Here is a 19014-nt window from a genome sequence, read left to right on the forward strand (position 1 = left end):
TTTTCAATATGTTTGACAAATATTTTATTTTATTTTTTTGATGCTTCTCAGTTGGCAAGTCTACCAATGTTGCCTAACCAAGAATTCTGCCCTTCCAACGAAAAGAGGTCGTAGTGATTGTGTCTTTTGAACAAATTTTATTGTCTTTAAGCTGGCCATCCACACAAGTGAGGTGCATGAAGGAATCTCCCACGCTGAGATTATGTATTCAAAGTTTGGGACTGTTCTCCAACATTCCTATTTTGACAGAAGTCGATCGTCTGTTGTGCATGATGAAAATTTGACAATGATTGAAAATATCAATCTAGCGATGGCCAGCTTTACTCCACTTGTATACACACTGGGCCAGTTTTGGGAGTACTCTGTCCAGTTCTGGAGGCCTCACATAAAGATATTGATGAGATAGGCAGAGGCAAAATTGGTGAAAGGTCCTGATCAATAAAACGCATCAGGAGGAACTTTATTATGTTCCGTCTGGAAGAAAGAAAGGAAAGTGGAGACATGACTGAAACCTCTAAATACATAAAGAGTGTGAATAAGGTTCAGGAGGGCAGAATTTTTAGTATGAAACCAAGATCAAGAACATGGGGACATGACCTTAAACTAGCTGGAGGCAAATTCAAAACTTATCTTGGTGGTATTTTACTGAAAGAGTAGTTGATGCTTGGAATAATTTGCAACAGTAAGTGTATTCAAACATGCTTGAGACAAACGTATATCTATACTCTGGCTTAGTTCACATTGCTGCAGCGGCAAAGTCGTACGACTTTGCCTATGACTGGCCTGCAACTTCCTTCCAAATTGATACCACTTGGACGCTCTTTAGGAGCTAAAACCGGGGCTAACATTGCATCCAAGTCCAACCAAAATAGTGTAGGAACCTTTTCTAAAGTCGCAGCGACTTGTGTGGTATCCGTTAAGAGGGCTCTCATAGGGAAACATTGAATTTGACATGTCATGCGACTTGGGGTCTCACAATTTGGTATCCCATGTCGTTGCAGTGGGAACTGAGGCTTAGACAAAAAAGTTTAAAAATAAACAGTTTGAAAGTTTGAAAAGTTCATTAAAAATGAACAAAAACCTGTTTAGATATAAGAAAAAAATGGGATGGACTCGATGGACCACTTGGTCTCTTTTTTTTTTTTTTTTTTTCCACTCTAGTAAAAATATGAAAGGTCGCAATCCTACTATTAATAAAAAGTGTAAATATGCAAACCATGTGCAGTATGTCCATGAATATTGCTGTCCAAGCCATATGCCTATGTTGCTCGTATGTCAGGTAAGAATGAGCTTGTGTGTGTTATGATTATGAACAAGTTTGGGTCCTAATCCATAAATCACCTGTCATTCCTGAGCCAATAAACTTTGGGCAGGGGATTTCCTGCCCTGCAATGAACATACACAAAGGGGCGAGGATGTTTGTGACATCATTGACCCAATATGGCTTAAGTCATTGGCCTACTCTGGCTATGTGGCCATATTGGGGTAATGATGTCACAAACCTCCCCAACCATTTTGTGTACATGCGCTTCGAAAGTGGGGACTCACCCACCCGAAGTTCACCAGGCCAGGAATGACAGCTGTTTTCTGGGTTCGGAACAAACAAAGGTTTTTCCCTAATGGCAAGAAAAGACTTGCTAGTAAGTAACAGTTGTTACAGCTCTTTCCTAGTAGAAAATCCTTGGAAATCCTTGGAACCCCAAAGGGGGAAGGTGCCATACATAGTATAATTGTTTTGCCTGAGGATAATTTTTTTTAAAAGTAGACTGTCAAACAGAAGATTGGACCCTACGGGTGAAGAAACCTAATATACTAAAATGGTGAACACGTCTTATGTATTAGCAGTTTCTCCTTACTACTGTGACATATCTAGGAGACAGATTGATTATTTTATTCGGTTTGACACCTACAAGTGTGTTGCAGTCATATGATAATGTTTATGTTGGGAGTGGTAAGCATTCCTGGTATGACAGATGTCAGTATGGATTGGCAAATGGCTCTGGCGCTACATTCCAAACTGTCTCCATTTTTTTTTTTTTTTTAATTCTTCTGGATCTCTGATAAGGATGACTTTGGCAGATGGTAGACTTGGGTAGATAAGCTCCTTCTAGCCGGAGAGCTAAGTAGAATAATATTTCTGCAATTTTGTAGAAACCTCTATATCATTACATTGCACATGCTTTTTTTACATTTTCAAGAAAAATGTTATACTATGCATTTACCTTGAATCTATAGCTATGTATTTTTTCTTCACAAGCCCCAGTTTCTTTAATTACAGCAAGTGAGTGTTTTTAATTTGATCTAAGTGGTAACAGTTAGATGTCTTATGAAATTAATGTGGCGTCACAAAGTTCCTTGAGCTGTGGCTGACTGACCTCCCATCTGATGGTGTTTAGATAAAGCCTATCCCACACCCACCTAACTGTCGCCGAGCCACCCCCATCAAATCATTCTATAAAAGCTATTACCTTTTGTACCACCACCCCCTCCCTTTAGAATGCAAGCTCTACGAGCCGGGCCCTCCTGTACCTTTTGTATTGTACTGTAATTGTGTTGCGCCCCCCCCCCCCCCCCCCCATACATTCTAAAGTGCTGCGTAAACTGTTGGCGCTATATAAATCGTGTATAATAATAATTTGATAGTTTTGTGTCCAGTGCCACTTGGCAGAACCAGTGGTATGAAACCATTGATCTTTTTAGCTGCCGTCAAAGAGGACATTCTGACTACCACTGTACGGGGCATTTTTCTCATTGACCACCAATGTAAGGAGGCATTCTCTCCACTGAACACTAGTGTAAGAAGTGCATTATTTGAAATACTCAAGTCGGGCGGTTTAATGTGATGTAATTGATACCAATGCCCAGGGGACAATCCTTCCCACTGTCCACCAATATGAGGACAATCCTTCCCACTGTCCACCAATATGAGGACAATCCTTCCCACTGTCCACGAGTATAAGGGGACAATCCTTCCCACTGTCCACGAGTATAAGGGGACAATCCTTCCCACTGTCCACGAGTATAAGGGGACAATCCTTCCCACTGTCCACGAGTATAAGGGGACAATCCTTCCCACTGTCCACGAGTATAAGGGGACAATCCTTCCCACTGTCCACGAGTATAAGGGGACAATCCTTCCCACTGTCCACGAGTATAAGGGGACAATCCTTCCCACTGTCCACGAGTATAAGGGGACAATCCTTCCCACTGTCCACGAGTATAAGGGGACAATCCTTCCCACTGTCCACGAGTATAAGGGGACAATCCTTCCCACTGTCCACGAGTATAAGGGGACAATCCTTCCCACTGTCCACGAGTATAAGGGGACAATCCTTCCCACTGTCCACGAGTATAAGGGGACAATCCTTCCCACTGTCCACGAGTATAAGGGGACAATCCTTCCCACTGTCCACGAGTATAAGGGGACAATCCTTCCCACTGTCCACGAGTATAAGGGGACAATCCTTTCCACTGTCCACGAGTATAAGGGGACAATCCTTTCCACTGTCCACGAGTATAAGGGGACAATCCTTTCCACTGTCCACGAGTATAAGGGGACAATCCTTTCCACTGTCCACGAGTATAAGGGGACAATCCTTTCCACTGTCCACGAGTATAAGGGGACAATCCTTTCCACTGTCCACGAGTATAAGGGGACAATCCTTTCCACTGTCCACGAGTATAAGGGGACAATCCTTTCCACTGTCCACGAGTATAAGGGGACAATCCTTTCCACTGTCCACGAGTATAAGGGGACAATTCTTTCCACTGTCCACCAGTATAAGGGGACAATCCTTTCCACTGTCCACCAGTATAAGGGGACAATCCTTTCCACTGTCCACCAGTATAAGGGGACAATCCTTTCCACTGTCCACCAGTATAAGGGGACAATCCTTTCCACTGTCCACCAGTATAAGGGGACAACCCTTCCCACTGTCCACCAATGTGAGAGGCATTCTTCCCAATCACTATCTATGTAAGGGGGCGTTTTTCCCAGTAAGGAACATTCTTCACCCTAACCACCAATGTAAAGGATGTTCTTTCTTTTAAACATCAATTTTAAGGAACATTCTTCCCACCAATGTCAGAACATTCTTCTCGCGAACCACCAATGTAAAGAACATTCTTCCCTCTAACCACTAATCTAAGGGAAGTTTTTCCTACTAACCACCAGTGTAAGAAACATTCGTCCCACTAGCCACCAATGTAAAGGTCATTATTTTCTCTAAACATCAAATTTTAAGAAACTTTTGATTTTAGCAAAAAGTTGAGAAAGGTGATGGTAGATGTCCATAGATTGCCTCCAATTCCCACTCCTCTGCTTGACTGGCACTGTTTTGTATTTGTATTTTTCCTAGACCCACAGCATATGGATAGTGTTGGGAAAAAACTTTCATCAGTGAGTCAGAGTTGATGGTTTCTGTTGCCCTGCACTTGATAAGTCTTTAAAGCGTGAGTCCGCCGGGAGTTCGGCCGTTTTTTTTTTTTTTTTTTTAAGCCAGCAGCTACAAATACAGCAGCTGCTGACTTTTAAAATAAGGAGACTTACCCGCCCAGCGCGCCCGCGATGTCGGCACCCAAAGCCGATCTCTCGATCGTCTCTCGGGTGCTGCCGCCGCCATCTTGGGTATGGGAATCAGGAAGTGGAGCCTTTCGGCTTCATTTCCTGGTTCCCTACTGCACATGCACGAGTCGCGCTGCACAATAAGGATGGACCCGCTGCCTCTGGGATCTGTGTGTTTCCCAGCAGGCAGCGGGGGACTTTTGGAAAGGGGCGTAGATCTACGCCCCTTTCCGCAGAGAGCTATCCCGGAAGTGGGTGCAGATACCTGTACTGTACAGGTACCTGCACCCCCCTCCCCCCTGAAAGGTGCCAATTGTGGCGCCGGAGGGGAGGAGGATTCCAATGAGCGGAAGGTCCACTTTAGGGTGGACCTCCGCTTTAATTTGGTTGAAGTGGAGTTCCAGCCGCAAACATTTTAAAAAAAAAAAGTCAGCAGCTACAAACATTGCAATTTTCAGAAATCTCATCAGTCATTGTACCTAAAACTGGCCTTATGCCAGTTTTTCATTAGAAAATTGTCATTTTCAGAGCATTCCTTTTGATTTATCTAATGCCGCGTACACACGGGCGGACTCTATGGCGTACTTAGTCCGTCGAAACACATTTCAGCGGACAATCCGCTCGTGTGTGGGCTTCAGCAGACTTTTTCAGCGTGCAGTCCGGCGTACTAAGTATTTCGGATTTTCCGTAATTCTGTCCGTCATACTTTTGGTTTCAGCGGACAATACGGTCGTCAGTGTGCTAGTTGGACGGACTAAGAATGGCGCATGCCCAGAAAGGATTTACACGGCGTAAAGGTGCTTTGCTGTGTATTGGACTTCCTATTTCTAGTCCCGTCGTACGTGCTGTACACGTCATCGCGCAAGCTTTCGTCGGACTGTTTGGGTATCCGTGTGTGGTCAAGTCCGTTCAGTGGAAAGTATGACGGACTGTCCGTCGGATTGTATGACGGACTAAGTACGCCATACAATCCGCTCGTGTGTACGCGGCATAAGAGTTAAAGGGAAAGATTCAACAACTAGTTTTGACCAGAGCAAGTGAAAAAATTAGAAGGTAAAGGATATTAAATGTTTTGTCAAACCTAATGAGAGTGAAGGAATTTCCAGTCGTTGAATTCACTCTTGGCCGAGAAAAATTGTAATTGGTCTTATGTGCAATCACATGCCAAAGTTATTCTGGAAATAGATCGTGTTCATTCTACGAAAAATGTACATGGTACTTGAATGAAAAGTCATTCAAAATGAGTCAAGTCTATGAAGGCACCACCAAACAATGTTCTACAGCATAAGTGAGATAATTGTATCTAAGGTAGACAGAAAGATAAGAGATGAGATGCATGTATGTGCCAGTAGCTAGCAAGAAAGGGAAATAAAAAATGTAGCATTATTATGTAATGGAGTTCTTGAAGAAGAAGGGGTGCAGACTGTCCACCATCTACAGAAGGCTACAGAATGTTTACGGAGATGACATTACTGATAAGTCACCAATGTGAAGACATTGCTCTTGACAATGCTGTCATCTCCATAAACACTTTGTAATCTTCTGTAGATGGTGGATATCTTGTACCCCTCCATCAAGAAATCAATGATGCTTCTGCTTGGAATCCATTACTTAACTGCAATAAAAAAAAGAATAAGAAGATGCGTTACTATGTAGAAAGAGTTGCTCTACCAACATGTGATTTGAACGACCCATGTAAATTAATAAAAACAAGTTATGCCCACTTTCGCATTACTTTTGGTACCGCCCTTGCATGTAGCAGTTCATGTACCGTTGAACCTTTTTAAAATGTTCTTTTATTTTGGAAATCCCATCTAATTTTACAATATGATCCACATTTTATTCTCCTGTGACTTTCACTTGCTCTACGGTGACATTCACTTAAAGTGATGACCTTGTCACCCCTCTGTGCGCGCTACGGAGGTCAAACTAAAGGATTCCATTTTGAGGTACAACGTGCCCGCAAGTTCGAGACTGGTACCAGCTAGCAACAGCACCCAAAGTAATGCGTTCCATGCGGGGTCAGGTAGATGTACTCAGCAGCAACAGTATATTGGAAGTTTTTTTTTTTTTTTTTTTAAGATTTAGAAGCAGTGCTTGCAAAAACTTGTTAATTTAAGGTGAAATAAAGCAATTTTATGTTCATCAAACCAGATGACTCTGACCTATCCTTAGATATGTGTAAAAGGGGGCCTCTGCCGTTCAGACCACCAACTGGCTACAGAGGATCCAAAAGGACTCAGGATTGGGACCCCCATGGCATCGAGGGCGACCAACCTTGTCCTGCATGGAGACAGGGTTTTCTCCAACCACACGCTCAAAGTTAGGTTTCACCCCATAGGGTGCTGGAACCCTAAACAGATGTAAGATATTTTCACATTTTCGTTTTTTCCTATTGATGAACCTTTGCAGCCAATTATCAGTTCTTGGCCAACTAACTACATTTTGAGGACTCTCCCAGCTCCCTCTTTTCTTTTTTGGTGGATGTCACAGAGATTGTTGGTCAGTCCTTAAGGGCTGAAACCTTCAGACCTACGTGGGCCACCACATCTTAAATCTCGATGCCCTGTTAGGTTGGAAAAACTTGGGTTCACATCTAATTTTAATATGTGCGGTTATTTATGACCTCTCAAGTACATCAATTCTTCCCCTAACAATGGCTTCATCTATCAAACAAAACCAAAGAAAATTCCCAGCACCAACCAAATTATCCGAACAGTATTAGTTAAAAACAGAAGTTTAGTTTGCACACATTTACCAATACATGCGTAAGCTGCAGAACCACGTCACAGCACCCCAGTAGTATCTGCAGTCCTAACTCAAAATTTTGAGAGCCTCCATAGTAGAAGCGCATGCATTTGTAATGGATAGGCAGAGGGCAGGTGAGCCTGGAGGGAGCCCATCCCTCCTTAAAGGCACCAGGACACACTGGACACCCAGCATATAGCACTATGGCAGCAATGGTGTCCAGTGTGTCCCCTCACCAGTATTCCAACAGTACAAACAAATTCCCACTGCCCCCACCTATAATGGGCATTTGCAGTAAGGAGCACATATAAGGGCTACACAAGTCAAACAAAACAAAAGAAAATTCTCAGCTGAACTTGCTGACCAGCTTGCAACCAACCAAATTATCCTGTCTAATAGTATGCATTAAAAACGGGTTTAGATTTCACACATTTGCAAATACATATGTAATCTGCTGAGCCACTTCACAGCACCCCAGTATTAACTGCAGTCCCAACTCTAAATTTTGAGAGCCTCTAAATGGCTTCATCTACCCTACTTTCCAGAAGGCTTGTTTAGAGTCAGCATCTGTTTCCTAGTCCAAGATTTAGGTCTGCAGATTACAGAATGGTAGAAATCCTGATGTAAATAATGGCTTCCATGTTCTTGTCTGTTCGAACACATGCCTTGCACATCAGAGATTATGGTTGATGCATCTCATTCTTTGACATTTTACAAAATTATAATGTGCCATTGACACGAGTGGTCACTAGGAGGAAGGTGACTGTTGCCTGCCAGTAAGGACACCAATGACCGGTTCAGGTTTGCTACTCTAATGCCACGTACACACGAGCGAATTGTCCGGCGTACTTAGTCCAGCAAACAATCCGGCGGATAGTCCGGCGGACTTTCTACCGAACGGACTTGGCCACACATGGACACACAGAAAGTTCGGCGTTTGCTAGCGCGATGACTGACGTACAGCATGTACGACAGGACTAGAAAAAGGAAGTTCAATAGCCAGTAGCCAATAGCTTCCTTTTCGTACTTGCTTCTGAGCATGCGTCATTCTTAGTCTGCCGGACTAGCACACTGACAAAGGAAATTGTCCGCTGAAACCCAAGTCCGGCGGAAAGATTGGACTGCAAAAATACTTTCTAATTCTGCCGGACTTTACGCTGGAAAAGTCAGCTGAAGCCCACACACGATCGAATTGTCCGGTGAAATGCGTTTCGGCGGACTAAGTACGCCGGACAATTTGATCGTGTGTACACGGCATTATCTGTAACAAGGATGAGGCTATTGATATGGTTTTTGTCTGTAATGTTATGGGTAAAGGCTAGAACCTTGTTAAGACTTTGTGTTGCCCTCTGTGTTAATATTGGAGGTTTTGTCTTCTTGACCCTCTTTAAAGAGTAAAGCTGTCCGTACGCTGATTACTCCATCCCCCACTACACAGCGCAGATGGAGGAATCTCCTGACTCAGCAACTGTATTTTGACTGCCGACCCTGCAGTTGACCAAGACTGCAGGACACCAATGACCTCACTTTCCCAGATTTCTGCCCTCCGCTTTAGGCACCGCTACATGACTGGAGACCAAATAAGACACAAGGTACCTTTTTTGAAGTGTGTTGGGTGCATTGGCCATCTGGTGAATCAGAAATGACCTTTTTAATATTTTACGACTATGATGCCAAAAAGCGGTTTCGAAGACACGCTGATGTTTGCCACAAATCATGGGATTGAAGTTGTGATGAGCTTATCAGTAATTGGCAACTTTGGGATGAGTTAAATTTTATATGCTCAGTTTATAATTAAAGGTTTTAGTTGCTTTTTAAACTGATCTAATAAAATGGACCCTGCACAGAGACCTCTGGATCATTCTCTATTAATCCTTTATGCGGTGACATTACAGTGAAAGTGTTGCTGGCCTTGTGGAAGCCAGGGAGACGTAACTAGTTTTGTGGTGTCTTGGATACCAAGTTTGGATGCCAAAGATATTGGATGCCAAAATTTGCACCTTCTATACCATTCATACAAAGAAGACATAATGTCCAGCAGAAATACAGTTGTTGCCATTACGGCTTGGTGTTCCTGCATGTATGAAGCCATCCGAGCGTGCTGTGCACATGTCAGATTGCTGATATATATAGTGCGATCGGACCTCCCTTTTTTCTTTTTTGTTTTCTTAGCTGCACCTCATACTGGAATGAATGACTTCGGTTCTGTCGAGATCTGAAAGGTATTGCTTTGCTGAACATTTCCTAGAATGCAGATAGATCTGTCCTCTCATGACTTTTATCTCTTTGATTCATCCACACCCTCCTACCAGGTCAACCAAGCAGAAATGATCACAAGTACCTGAGATAAATCTCTCCTGTAGGTCCTCCCTGTGTTTCAAGGGTTTTATTTTTATAGGAAAAACCTTGAATTGTTCTTGGCAGGACTTGTGTAGGGAAGGGAAGCCTCTCCTGAGCTCCAGGCTCTGGGTGACTCTCTTCCTGTGTCTTGTTTTTTTTTTACATGTCTTCGAGGAATACTCGGCAACCACTTTTCTGCCAACTGCAGAAAATGAACATCACTGCTAGGAAGTTACTTGCTTGCAATCCGGTTCGAACTTTGAGGGATCAAGTAAAGATTACAATTGGTAGTAAGCTAAGTTGTAAGTTACAAGATCATTTTGTCGTAAAAGTTTGCAAATGGCTTTCTGGATGGTGATGGCAGATAGACATTGTAAGGACTCGGTTATTCTACTGATGGATCGAAACATTTCACATGCAATGGCTAGTTTGTGTCCAGAACACTCAAGAATAATAACGTTGCTTAGGGCACGCTTCTGTTTTCTGCTATAGGCTTTGTAGACTGTCCTTTTTAAAGTGCACCTGTACCCAGACTATGGGCATTTCATTATTTGTATATCCCCCTAGGTTCCCACCTCCAATTGCTGTTCTGGCTACATCACGACTTGCATCCACTCTCCCCTTTTTAAAGTCTTTGTCTAGACAAAACGCCATTAAGGCACTGACGATCTTTGCCTTGTATTATGCTGACCTCAGAATTCCAACCGCGTAACTTTTTACCTTTTTAAGTAAAATGAAAGACGAACTGCAGACCACACTAACGCAGTTTCTAAAAGACCAGATTTTCCTTTTGTGCCCATAAGGCGTCCAATGCCAACTCTTTAGATAAATGTATACAAAACTATGACTTTGTGACCAAACCCCACAGGTCCTACACAAGATCAACCAACCAATACCCCCCCCCCCCCCTATTTGGAGAGGTCAATGGGAAATTGGTACTCTGCTTCACATTTTCGGGGAATGCCCTCGTCTGCTAGGTTTCTGGATGAAAGTTAAATCCACTATTCACAGGGTGACGTACGTGTCTCTTGCAGATCACCCTTCAGCCTTTTTATTGCATGTTACCCCAATGTCACAAGTTATACATTTTCCTACTTAATCACCTCCTCAGTGTAGCCAAGGCCTGCATACTGGCCATATGGAAAAGATCCTCTCCGCCCACCATTGAGCAGTGGCTGGACTGCATGGCTGACATAGTTAATGGAGCAACAGACGGCTGACCTGAAGGAACGATCAGAAAAGCACTTCAAAATCTGGACCCCCCTGGTTCTTATATAGAGGCCATGACGAAGCCAGCTGGGTTCACACTAGTGCGAATTTGATTTGGGTTTCTCCGCATCCAATTTGCATGACGGGAGACACTGACCGGCTCTCAATGGAGCCAGTTCACAAAGGTCCAGGGCGGCCGCGGTCCGCACTGAAAAAAAAGGGTCCTCTGCATGTCTGGCTCCATTTCAGGTCCGTATTCAGGCAAATATTTGGACCTGATTTGCCCCTGAAATGGAGAACAGGGACGGGCCGGACCCCTGCTGCAAGCTGAGGCCACACTTAGTGTGAACCTGGCCTTAGTTGGAGCACCAAAATGGTGAGCTTGAAAGATTAGGCTTCTCCCTTCCGATCCTGCCCCCCCCCCCCCCCCTTCACTTTCCCCTACCACCTTCTTTTTTGTATCCCAATGCAGATTCCACCAATCCCCCAGAAAATGAAAAATAAGAGTCAGAGCTACAGTTACTCCCATAATTTTTGCTTGTAGCTTCCTGTTTTCATAGGTTTTTTTTTTTTTTTCTTTTTTTTTCCTGTGGTTTAAACCATACTCTTAATATTTAGAAATTTTAAAGTTGATACTGTTCATTCATGTATGTATCCACAAGTCACATCTGTCTTTAACCATGTGCTCCACTATGTTGGCGTTTCAAATAAAGAATTTAAATCATTTATTAATACACTATATTGTCAAAAATATTGGGACGTCTGCCTTTACACCATTGGTACTCAATCTGTGGCCCTTCAACTACAAGTCCCATCATGCCTCTGCCTTTGGGAGTAATACTTTTTCAACTGACAGCCTTGCAATGCCTCATAAGAGTTGTAGTTCCCCAACAGCTGGAGGGCCACAGGTTGAGCACCAATGCTTTACACGGACATGGGTGTACCCATCCTATAATTTTAATTTCCTCCTAATACAAAAACGTTAGCCAATACCATATACACTATATTACCAAAATTATTGGTACACACGTGAAATTTAATGGCATCCCAGTCTTAGTCCGTAGGGTTCAATATTGAGTTGGCCCGCCCTTTGCAGCTATAACAGCTTCAACCCTTCTGGGAAGGCCGTCCACAAGGTTTAGGAGTGTGTCTATGGGAGTGTTTAACCATTCTTCCAGAAGCGCATTTGTGAGGTCAGGCACTGATGTTGGACTAGAAGACCTGGCTCGCACTCTGCGCTCCAATTCATCCCAAAGGTGTTCTATTGGGTTGAGGTTAGGACTCTGTACAGGCCAGTCAACTTCCTCCACCCCACTTCCTCCACCCCAAACTGGCTCAGCTATGTCTTTTATGGCACTTGCTTTGTGCACTGGTGCCCAGTCATGTTAAAACGGGAAGGGGCCATCCCAAACTGTTCCCACAAAGTTGGGGCCATGAAATCATCCAAAATGTCTTGGTTTGCTGACGCCTTAAGAGTTCCCTTCACTGGAGCTAAAGGGTCAAGCCCAACCCCCACACCATAATCCCCCCTCCACCAAATGATTTGGACCACAAATGCACAAATCAAGGTCCATAAAGACATGGATGAGCGAGTTTGGGGTGGTGGAACTTGACACGGAACACGGATCTCTGTCTTCCCCCACGGTTTGAAAACACTACCAGGGAACATATGTAACCCTTTGATCACCCCTGATGTTAACCCCTTCACTGCCAGTGTCATTGGTACAGTAACAGTGCATATTATTTTAGCACTGGTCCCTAAAAAAAAAAGTGTCACTTCCTGTCCGATTTGTCCTCAGCAATGTCACAGTCCCACAATAAGTCACTGATCACTGCCATTACTAGTATAAATAAATATAAAATTCCATAAAACTATCCCATGGTTTGTAGACTCTATCAATTTTGCACAAACCAATCAATATACGCTTATTGGGTCTTTTATGACCAACAATTTTGAATCTATTGCCCTAAACTGATGAAGAATTTTTTTTTTTTTTTTTTTGCATCTGTTTTATAGCAGAAAGCTAAAAAAAAGTGTTTTTTATTTTTTCAAAATTGTTGATCTTTTTTTGTTTTATAGCGCAAAAAAAAAAAAAAAAAAAAAATGAAAACCGCAGAGTTGAACAACTACCACCAAAAGACAGATCTATTTGTGTCTAAAAGGGGACATAAATTTTATTTGGGCACAGCGTCGCACGACCGCCCAATTAAAAGTTAAAGTAACGCAGTGCTGTATCACAAAAAAAAACGGCCTGGTCACGAAAGGGGGGGGGGGGTAAACCTTTTGGAGCTGAAGTGGTTAAAGCTCATGTACGTTTTTAAAGGCAGGCATACCAATACTTATGACAGTATATAATTTATATTCCTAACAAGCAGTGAAAAATCTGTAAAATAAGACATCGCTGACTATATATCATTTTATATATTATCCCATGATTGACACATTGGTACTGGAGGTATAATTGTGTTCTAGATACTGGATTCTCTCTTTTTAATTTGTAATATATTTGTGTTTGTAAAGGAAACATAAAAAAAAAAAAAAAATCAATAACTTTTTTTTTTTTTTTTTTTTCAAAACACAAAATATCACTGACTTCTCTTGCTTGAGTTAATTCATTCTCAAAGATACTGAAAGCTCACAACATAGACTCTATAGTCCATTTCTAACCGCTCAGAAATGTCTGCTGCGTGTTTATATTGTTATATTGTTGCTCGTGTCAATTTAATGATCTGTCATTTCTGTAGATTGGATATATTCAGATAGGCCAGGACCAAGTGATGATTGAACCAGCCAACACTTCAACAGATCTAAATTTATCCTTCTCTGGAAGAAAACATATTCTAAGACGCAAGCGACAAGTAGAGGAGCCTGGTGCATCTTCCAACCCTGATGTTCAACATAGCAACTGCCAAGTAATTTCAGGTAAGTGCTGGTAAAAAAAAAAACAGGGTAAATCTATCATACATTTCCCTACATTTTCTTACCCGAACTATGGGCTGCGGCTGGTCTATTTTTTTTTTTATACATATAAATAATTTGTATTGGTTGCTATAAGCCTCTGTACTTAAGGCTTTTTTGTATTGAAGAAATGTAAATGTCTACGAGGGTCTCGCAAATCAATGCTCAGTTTTGGGAACTCGTTATGGAAAAATGCACAATGGGAGACAATGAAGGCAGAGTACTGAAGTTACTAAACTACCAGATTCCCTTTATCTGTTAACCCTTTATCTCTTAACCAAGACCAATTTACCAGATTCCCTTTTATCGGTTGACCAAGACCAACTTACCAGATTCCCATTATTAGTCATACAAGACCAACTTACCAGATTCCCATTATTAGTCATACAAGACCAACTTACCAGATTCTCATTATCTTGTATGCTTTGTATGACTAATAAGGGGAATCTGGTAAGTTGGTCTTTGTGTGACTGGCCAAGACCAGCTTACCAGATTCCTGTGATCAGTCAGCCAAGACAAACTTACCAGATCTCCATTATCAGTCACGCAAGACCAACTTATCAGAATCCCATTGTCAATTGACAAAAAGCAACTTGCCTAATTCCCACTATCATCCAACCGAGACCAACTTACCAGATTTTTATGATCATTGGGCCGAGACCAACTTTACAGATTCCCATTATTAGTTGTACAATATCAACTTACTAAATTCCCATCAGTCACACTTGACCAACTTTCCAGATTCCCATTATCAGTCATACAAGACCAACTTAACAGAATCCCATTGTCAGTTGACCAAAAGCAACTTGCCTTATTCCCATGATCAGTCATACAAGACCAACTTTCCAGATTCCCATGATCAGTCATACAAGACCAACTTTCCAGATTCCCATGATCAGTCATACAAGACCAACTTTCCAGATTCCCATGATCAGTCCTACAAGACCAACTTTCCAGGTTCCCATGATCATTGGGCAGAGACCAACTTTCCAGATTCCCATGATCATTGGGCAGAGACCAACTTTCCAGATACCCATTATCCATCATAGAAGACCAACTTACCAGATTCTCATTATCTTGTATGCTTTGTATGACTAACAAATGGAATCTGGTAAGTTGGTCTTTGTGTGACTGGCCAAGACCAGCTTACCAGATTCCCATGATCAGTCAGCCAAGATAAACTTACCAGATTTCCATTATCAGTCACGCAAGACCAACTTATCAGAATCCCATTGTCAATTGACAAAAAGCAACTTCCCTAATTACCATTATCATCCTACCGAGACCAACTTACCAGATTTTCATGATCATTGGGCTGAGACCAACTGACCAGATTACCATTATCAGTCATACAAGACCAACTGACCAAATTCCCATTATCTTGTATGGTTTTGTATGACTGATAATGGGAATCTGGTAAGTTGGTGTTTCTGTGACTGGCCAAGACCATCTTACCAGATTCCCATTACCTTGTATGGTCTTGTATGACTGATTATGGGAATCTGGTAAAGTGGTCTTTGCGTGACTGGCCAAGACCAGCTTACCCAATTCCCATTATCAGTCGGCCAAGACCAAGGACCAAATAGATTACAGGTCCATTAAATAGTTGATGTGTACAGATTTTTATTTGGGAGCACAAGGATCTCATTTGGTGACACTTTCCTCCGAAACTTTCCCTCAAAACAGCATTCTATCTGTATTCCACTAATAAATATAGGAAGAAAAATAAAAACGTATACAAAACTAGAGATAATAATCAGGTTTTCAATAAAGTAAGCACATATTTAGTCATCTTGTCATCCTTCTCTTGCCTAAATAAAACTTTTATGGGATTCAAAAGCAAAAAAAAAAAAATCCTAATCTCCCATTGTACCACCATATAAGGGAAGGTGTAACTGAAGACTGCAAAAATGTTATTTTCCGGAATAATGACTCTTGGAATAAAAGATATTTTTCTTGATTTTAACAAGATGCGGATGCCAGTATGTTAAATTGCAGGTCTTACACGTTACTCTGTCATGTCCAAGACTTGAGAGATTGAGCTTTGTTTTGTAGTTCAGATCACGGAGTTGAGCGGCAGACAAAATCTGGAATATTTTGAAGCTGGACCCCAATCAAGTAGCTAAAGCACATATATGGACTTTCTTATCTGCCAAAAGACATGCAGTTCTGTTCAGCCAGCTTTGTGATCCAGGCATCACTAACGCATAGCAAGGCAGCTAAAGTGGTTGTAAACCTCAAATAAAAAAAAAGGAACAAAGTATATCCTTCTATATTGTGTACTTGCCTCAATCCTAAGCACCTTGTGAGATTTCTGTCTGCTTGTTCCTTTGCTATCTGCATGAGTCACTTTTGGCAATCGATGCCCACACCTGACAATACCAGGAGACAACTCTGCACACAGCAGGTGATTGACAGCCTCAGTTGTGCATGCTTTCATATCAGATGGTGTGGGGGGGGGGGGGTGCAACCTATACCTCCACTTAGATCTCAGATTACAATCAGCCCCCTGCTCTATCCTGTGAAGTGTGTGACATCAGATTCCCGCCACCCTGCCTTCAGGAGTTTAGACAATCTGTTTAAATTCTGCACTTGTAGAGGAGAGAGGACTGCAGATAAAACGTGTACAACTTATGTAGGAGGATTTGTTTCATCTCTGTGTATCATCTGAGGCCAGTCGCTTCACTGGGTATATGCAGGGCCGTCTTTAATATTGATTGGACCCTGGGCAAAAATTTTCTTAGGGCCCCCCTCCCCCCATGCAATTTCGCTCTCCACCTTCTCTGAGACATACAATAAATAGCAGCTAGACTTAAAATCAGTTACTGTATCAGATCAGGCAGCGATTGCGATTGGTTTCCAGAGGTTACAGCATATCATATACTGCTTACTGACTGGTTGCTAGAGGTTACAGCACTCCTTAAGGCTCACTGATTAGTTTGTAGAGGTTACAGCACATGGTTTCTGCTTGTTGATTGGCTGCTAGAGATTGCTGTACAGTAATACTGCTCACTGGTTGCTATAGGTTACAGCACAACTTGTCCTTACTGCAGGGGGGCATGATATACCTATGAATGGTGCCTTTATTTACATATCAATGCAGTTGGCCTCAGCTATTTACATATGCATGTCATTGCTATTTACATATGAATGCCAGTATTTACATGTAAACACAGGGTCTGCAGGTGAGTCATCTGTACACAACAATAGGGCAGAGCTGGGCAGCATTAGTAGCAGCACAGGACTAAAACTTCAAGGGACAAGGGAATGTAAACTGGGATAGTTGGCAAGTATGAGGCAGCTGCTTTGGGCCCCACAACCATGACAGGGCCCAGGGCAGCTGCCCCTTTTGCCCTGCCTTAAAGACGGCCCTGGGTATATGTGAGGGTTCACAACCACTTTATAATATAAAGGAAATGATAGCTGACATAGACACACGTTTTAAGAAAGATTTCAGATCTTTCTAAAATAATTGGCAGAGCTATTCGTTCGTACTTTGAAACAGTACATTTGCCCTGTGCAAATGAGGGCAAAAAAAAGTTTTTTTAGCTATATTCTCTTGATTGAAATTTTTATTTTTATTTTTTTCATTCATGAAAATTGATTGAGTTTGGAAAATCTTGCGTTATGGCCACTAGATGGAGCTGAAGATCATAAATACTTATTTCCTGATGATTATTATTACTTGTTATACGGGATTACACTATGGGCATTTCCTTTCTTTGTGCCTAAAACTCCCCCCTGCATACTGAGGATATTAACAGAGGAACCCGAATGCCTAACTACAAAATCTGGGCAGAAGGATATGAGCTTGGCGCTTGTAGATTGATGTCAGCTATTATATATAATAAGTGAGTTCATTTATTATGCGGGTCACCACAAACGACCTCATATGGGATTACGCTATGGGCTGTCCTTTATTTATTTTAAAATTTTTTATTTATCTAAACCCCACATACTGAGACCACGATCGTTTAAGTTCACTGGAGCTGGTCGAAAGGACATTTTGAAGATCACCTATAATTCTTTCTATGCCGTTACCTTACAGCAGTAAGGTGAGAGGCTTGTGCACACAGAGTTGCCACCCTTAGAAGATTAGCTGGGCACCGATCGATTGATTGCTCAAGGTGGAGGGATTCACTATTTGAGTGGAACATTATTTCAGACTGTTACAGTGGAATTTTAGATAGCAGGCACGTGCGCGAGCCCGCTGCACAGCGGGGGGGGGGGGGGGGCGATTCTCGTGGCCGACTGTCGCGATGACCACCGGCCATGAGCGATCGTGAGCTGGAGACACAGAGCAAGGACGACTGTGTGTAAACGCACACTTCCCTGTTCTGTTCTGACAGGAGGGACAGATCGAGTGTTCCTATTAGCTAGGAACCACGATCCGTCACTTCCTGTAGTCTGTTCCCTCCCCCTTCAGTTAGAATCACCTCCCAGGGAACACAGTTAACCCCTTTGATCGCCCCCTAGTGTTAGCCCCTTCACTGCCAGTGACATTTTTACAGTAGTCAATGCATTTTTAATAGCACTAATCGCTGTATTAATGGAAATGGTTCCAAAAACATGTTAAAATTGTCCGATGTGTCCGCCATGATGTTGCAGATTGCCGCCAATTCGAAGATCGCCGCCATTACTAATAAAAAATAAAATGATACTTAAAATGCTATAAATCTATCCCCTATTTTGTAGAAGTTTTATAACTTTTGCGCAAACCAATCAATATACGCTTAATGCGATTTTTTTTTTTTTTTTTTTTTATTATTATTTATTTATTTTTACCAACAATATGTAGAAGAATACATATCGGCCTAAACTGAGGAAAAAATTTTTTTTTATATATTTTTGGGGGATATTTATTATAGCAAAAAGTAAAAATTGTCATTTTTTTTGGTTTGGTTTAAAAATAAAAAACGCAAAGGTGATCAAATACCACCAAAAGAAATCTCTATTTGTGGGGAAAAAAAAGACGTAAATTTTGTTTGGGTGCAACACCACACGACCGCGCAATTGTCCGTCAAAGCAACGCAGTGCTGAATCACAAAAAGTGCTCTGGTTAAGGGGTAATTTCTTCTGGGGCTGAAGTGGTTAACCTTTGTTTTTGCCTCGGTGTGTAAAGAGCAACTGTTCATGCAGCTTCACGGGACTAATAACTCTGCAATTATTTTTATTTATTTTTTTATTATTATTT

General features: G+C 42.0%; 1 protein-coding gene across 1 annotated transcript in view; it reads left to right on the forward strand.

Annotated features, from left to right (window-relative positions):
- LOC143959299 (A disintegrin and metalloproteinase with thrombospondin motifs 17-like) overlaps nucleotides 1-19014 on the forward strand; it is a 435585-nt gene that overhangs the window by 31673 nt on the left and 384898 nt on the right. Inside the window, exon 3 of the mRNA XM_077467981.1 lies at nucleotides 13607-13784. Within this exon, the coding sequence (XP_077324107.1) occupies nucleotides 13607-13784 (178 nt within the window). The remainder of the gene's footprint in view (nucleotides 1-13606; nucleotides 13785-19014) is intronic.

The sequence above is a fragment of the Lithobates pipiens genome, unplaced genomic scaffold, assembly GCF_037356315.1.
Source record: "Lithobates pipiens isolate NorthernLeopardFrog02 unplaced genomic scaffold, aLitPip1_a1.2 Scaffold_7, whole genome shotgun sequence".
Taxonomy (NCBI): domain Eukaryota; kingdom Metazoa; phylum Chordata; class Amphibia; order Anura; family Ranidae; genus Lithobates; species Lithobates pipiens.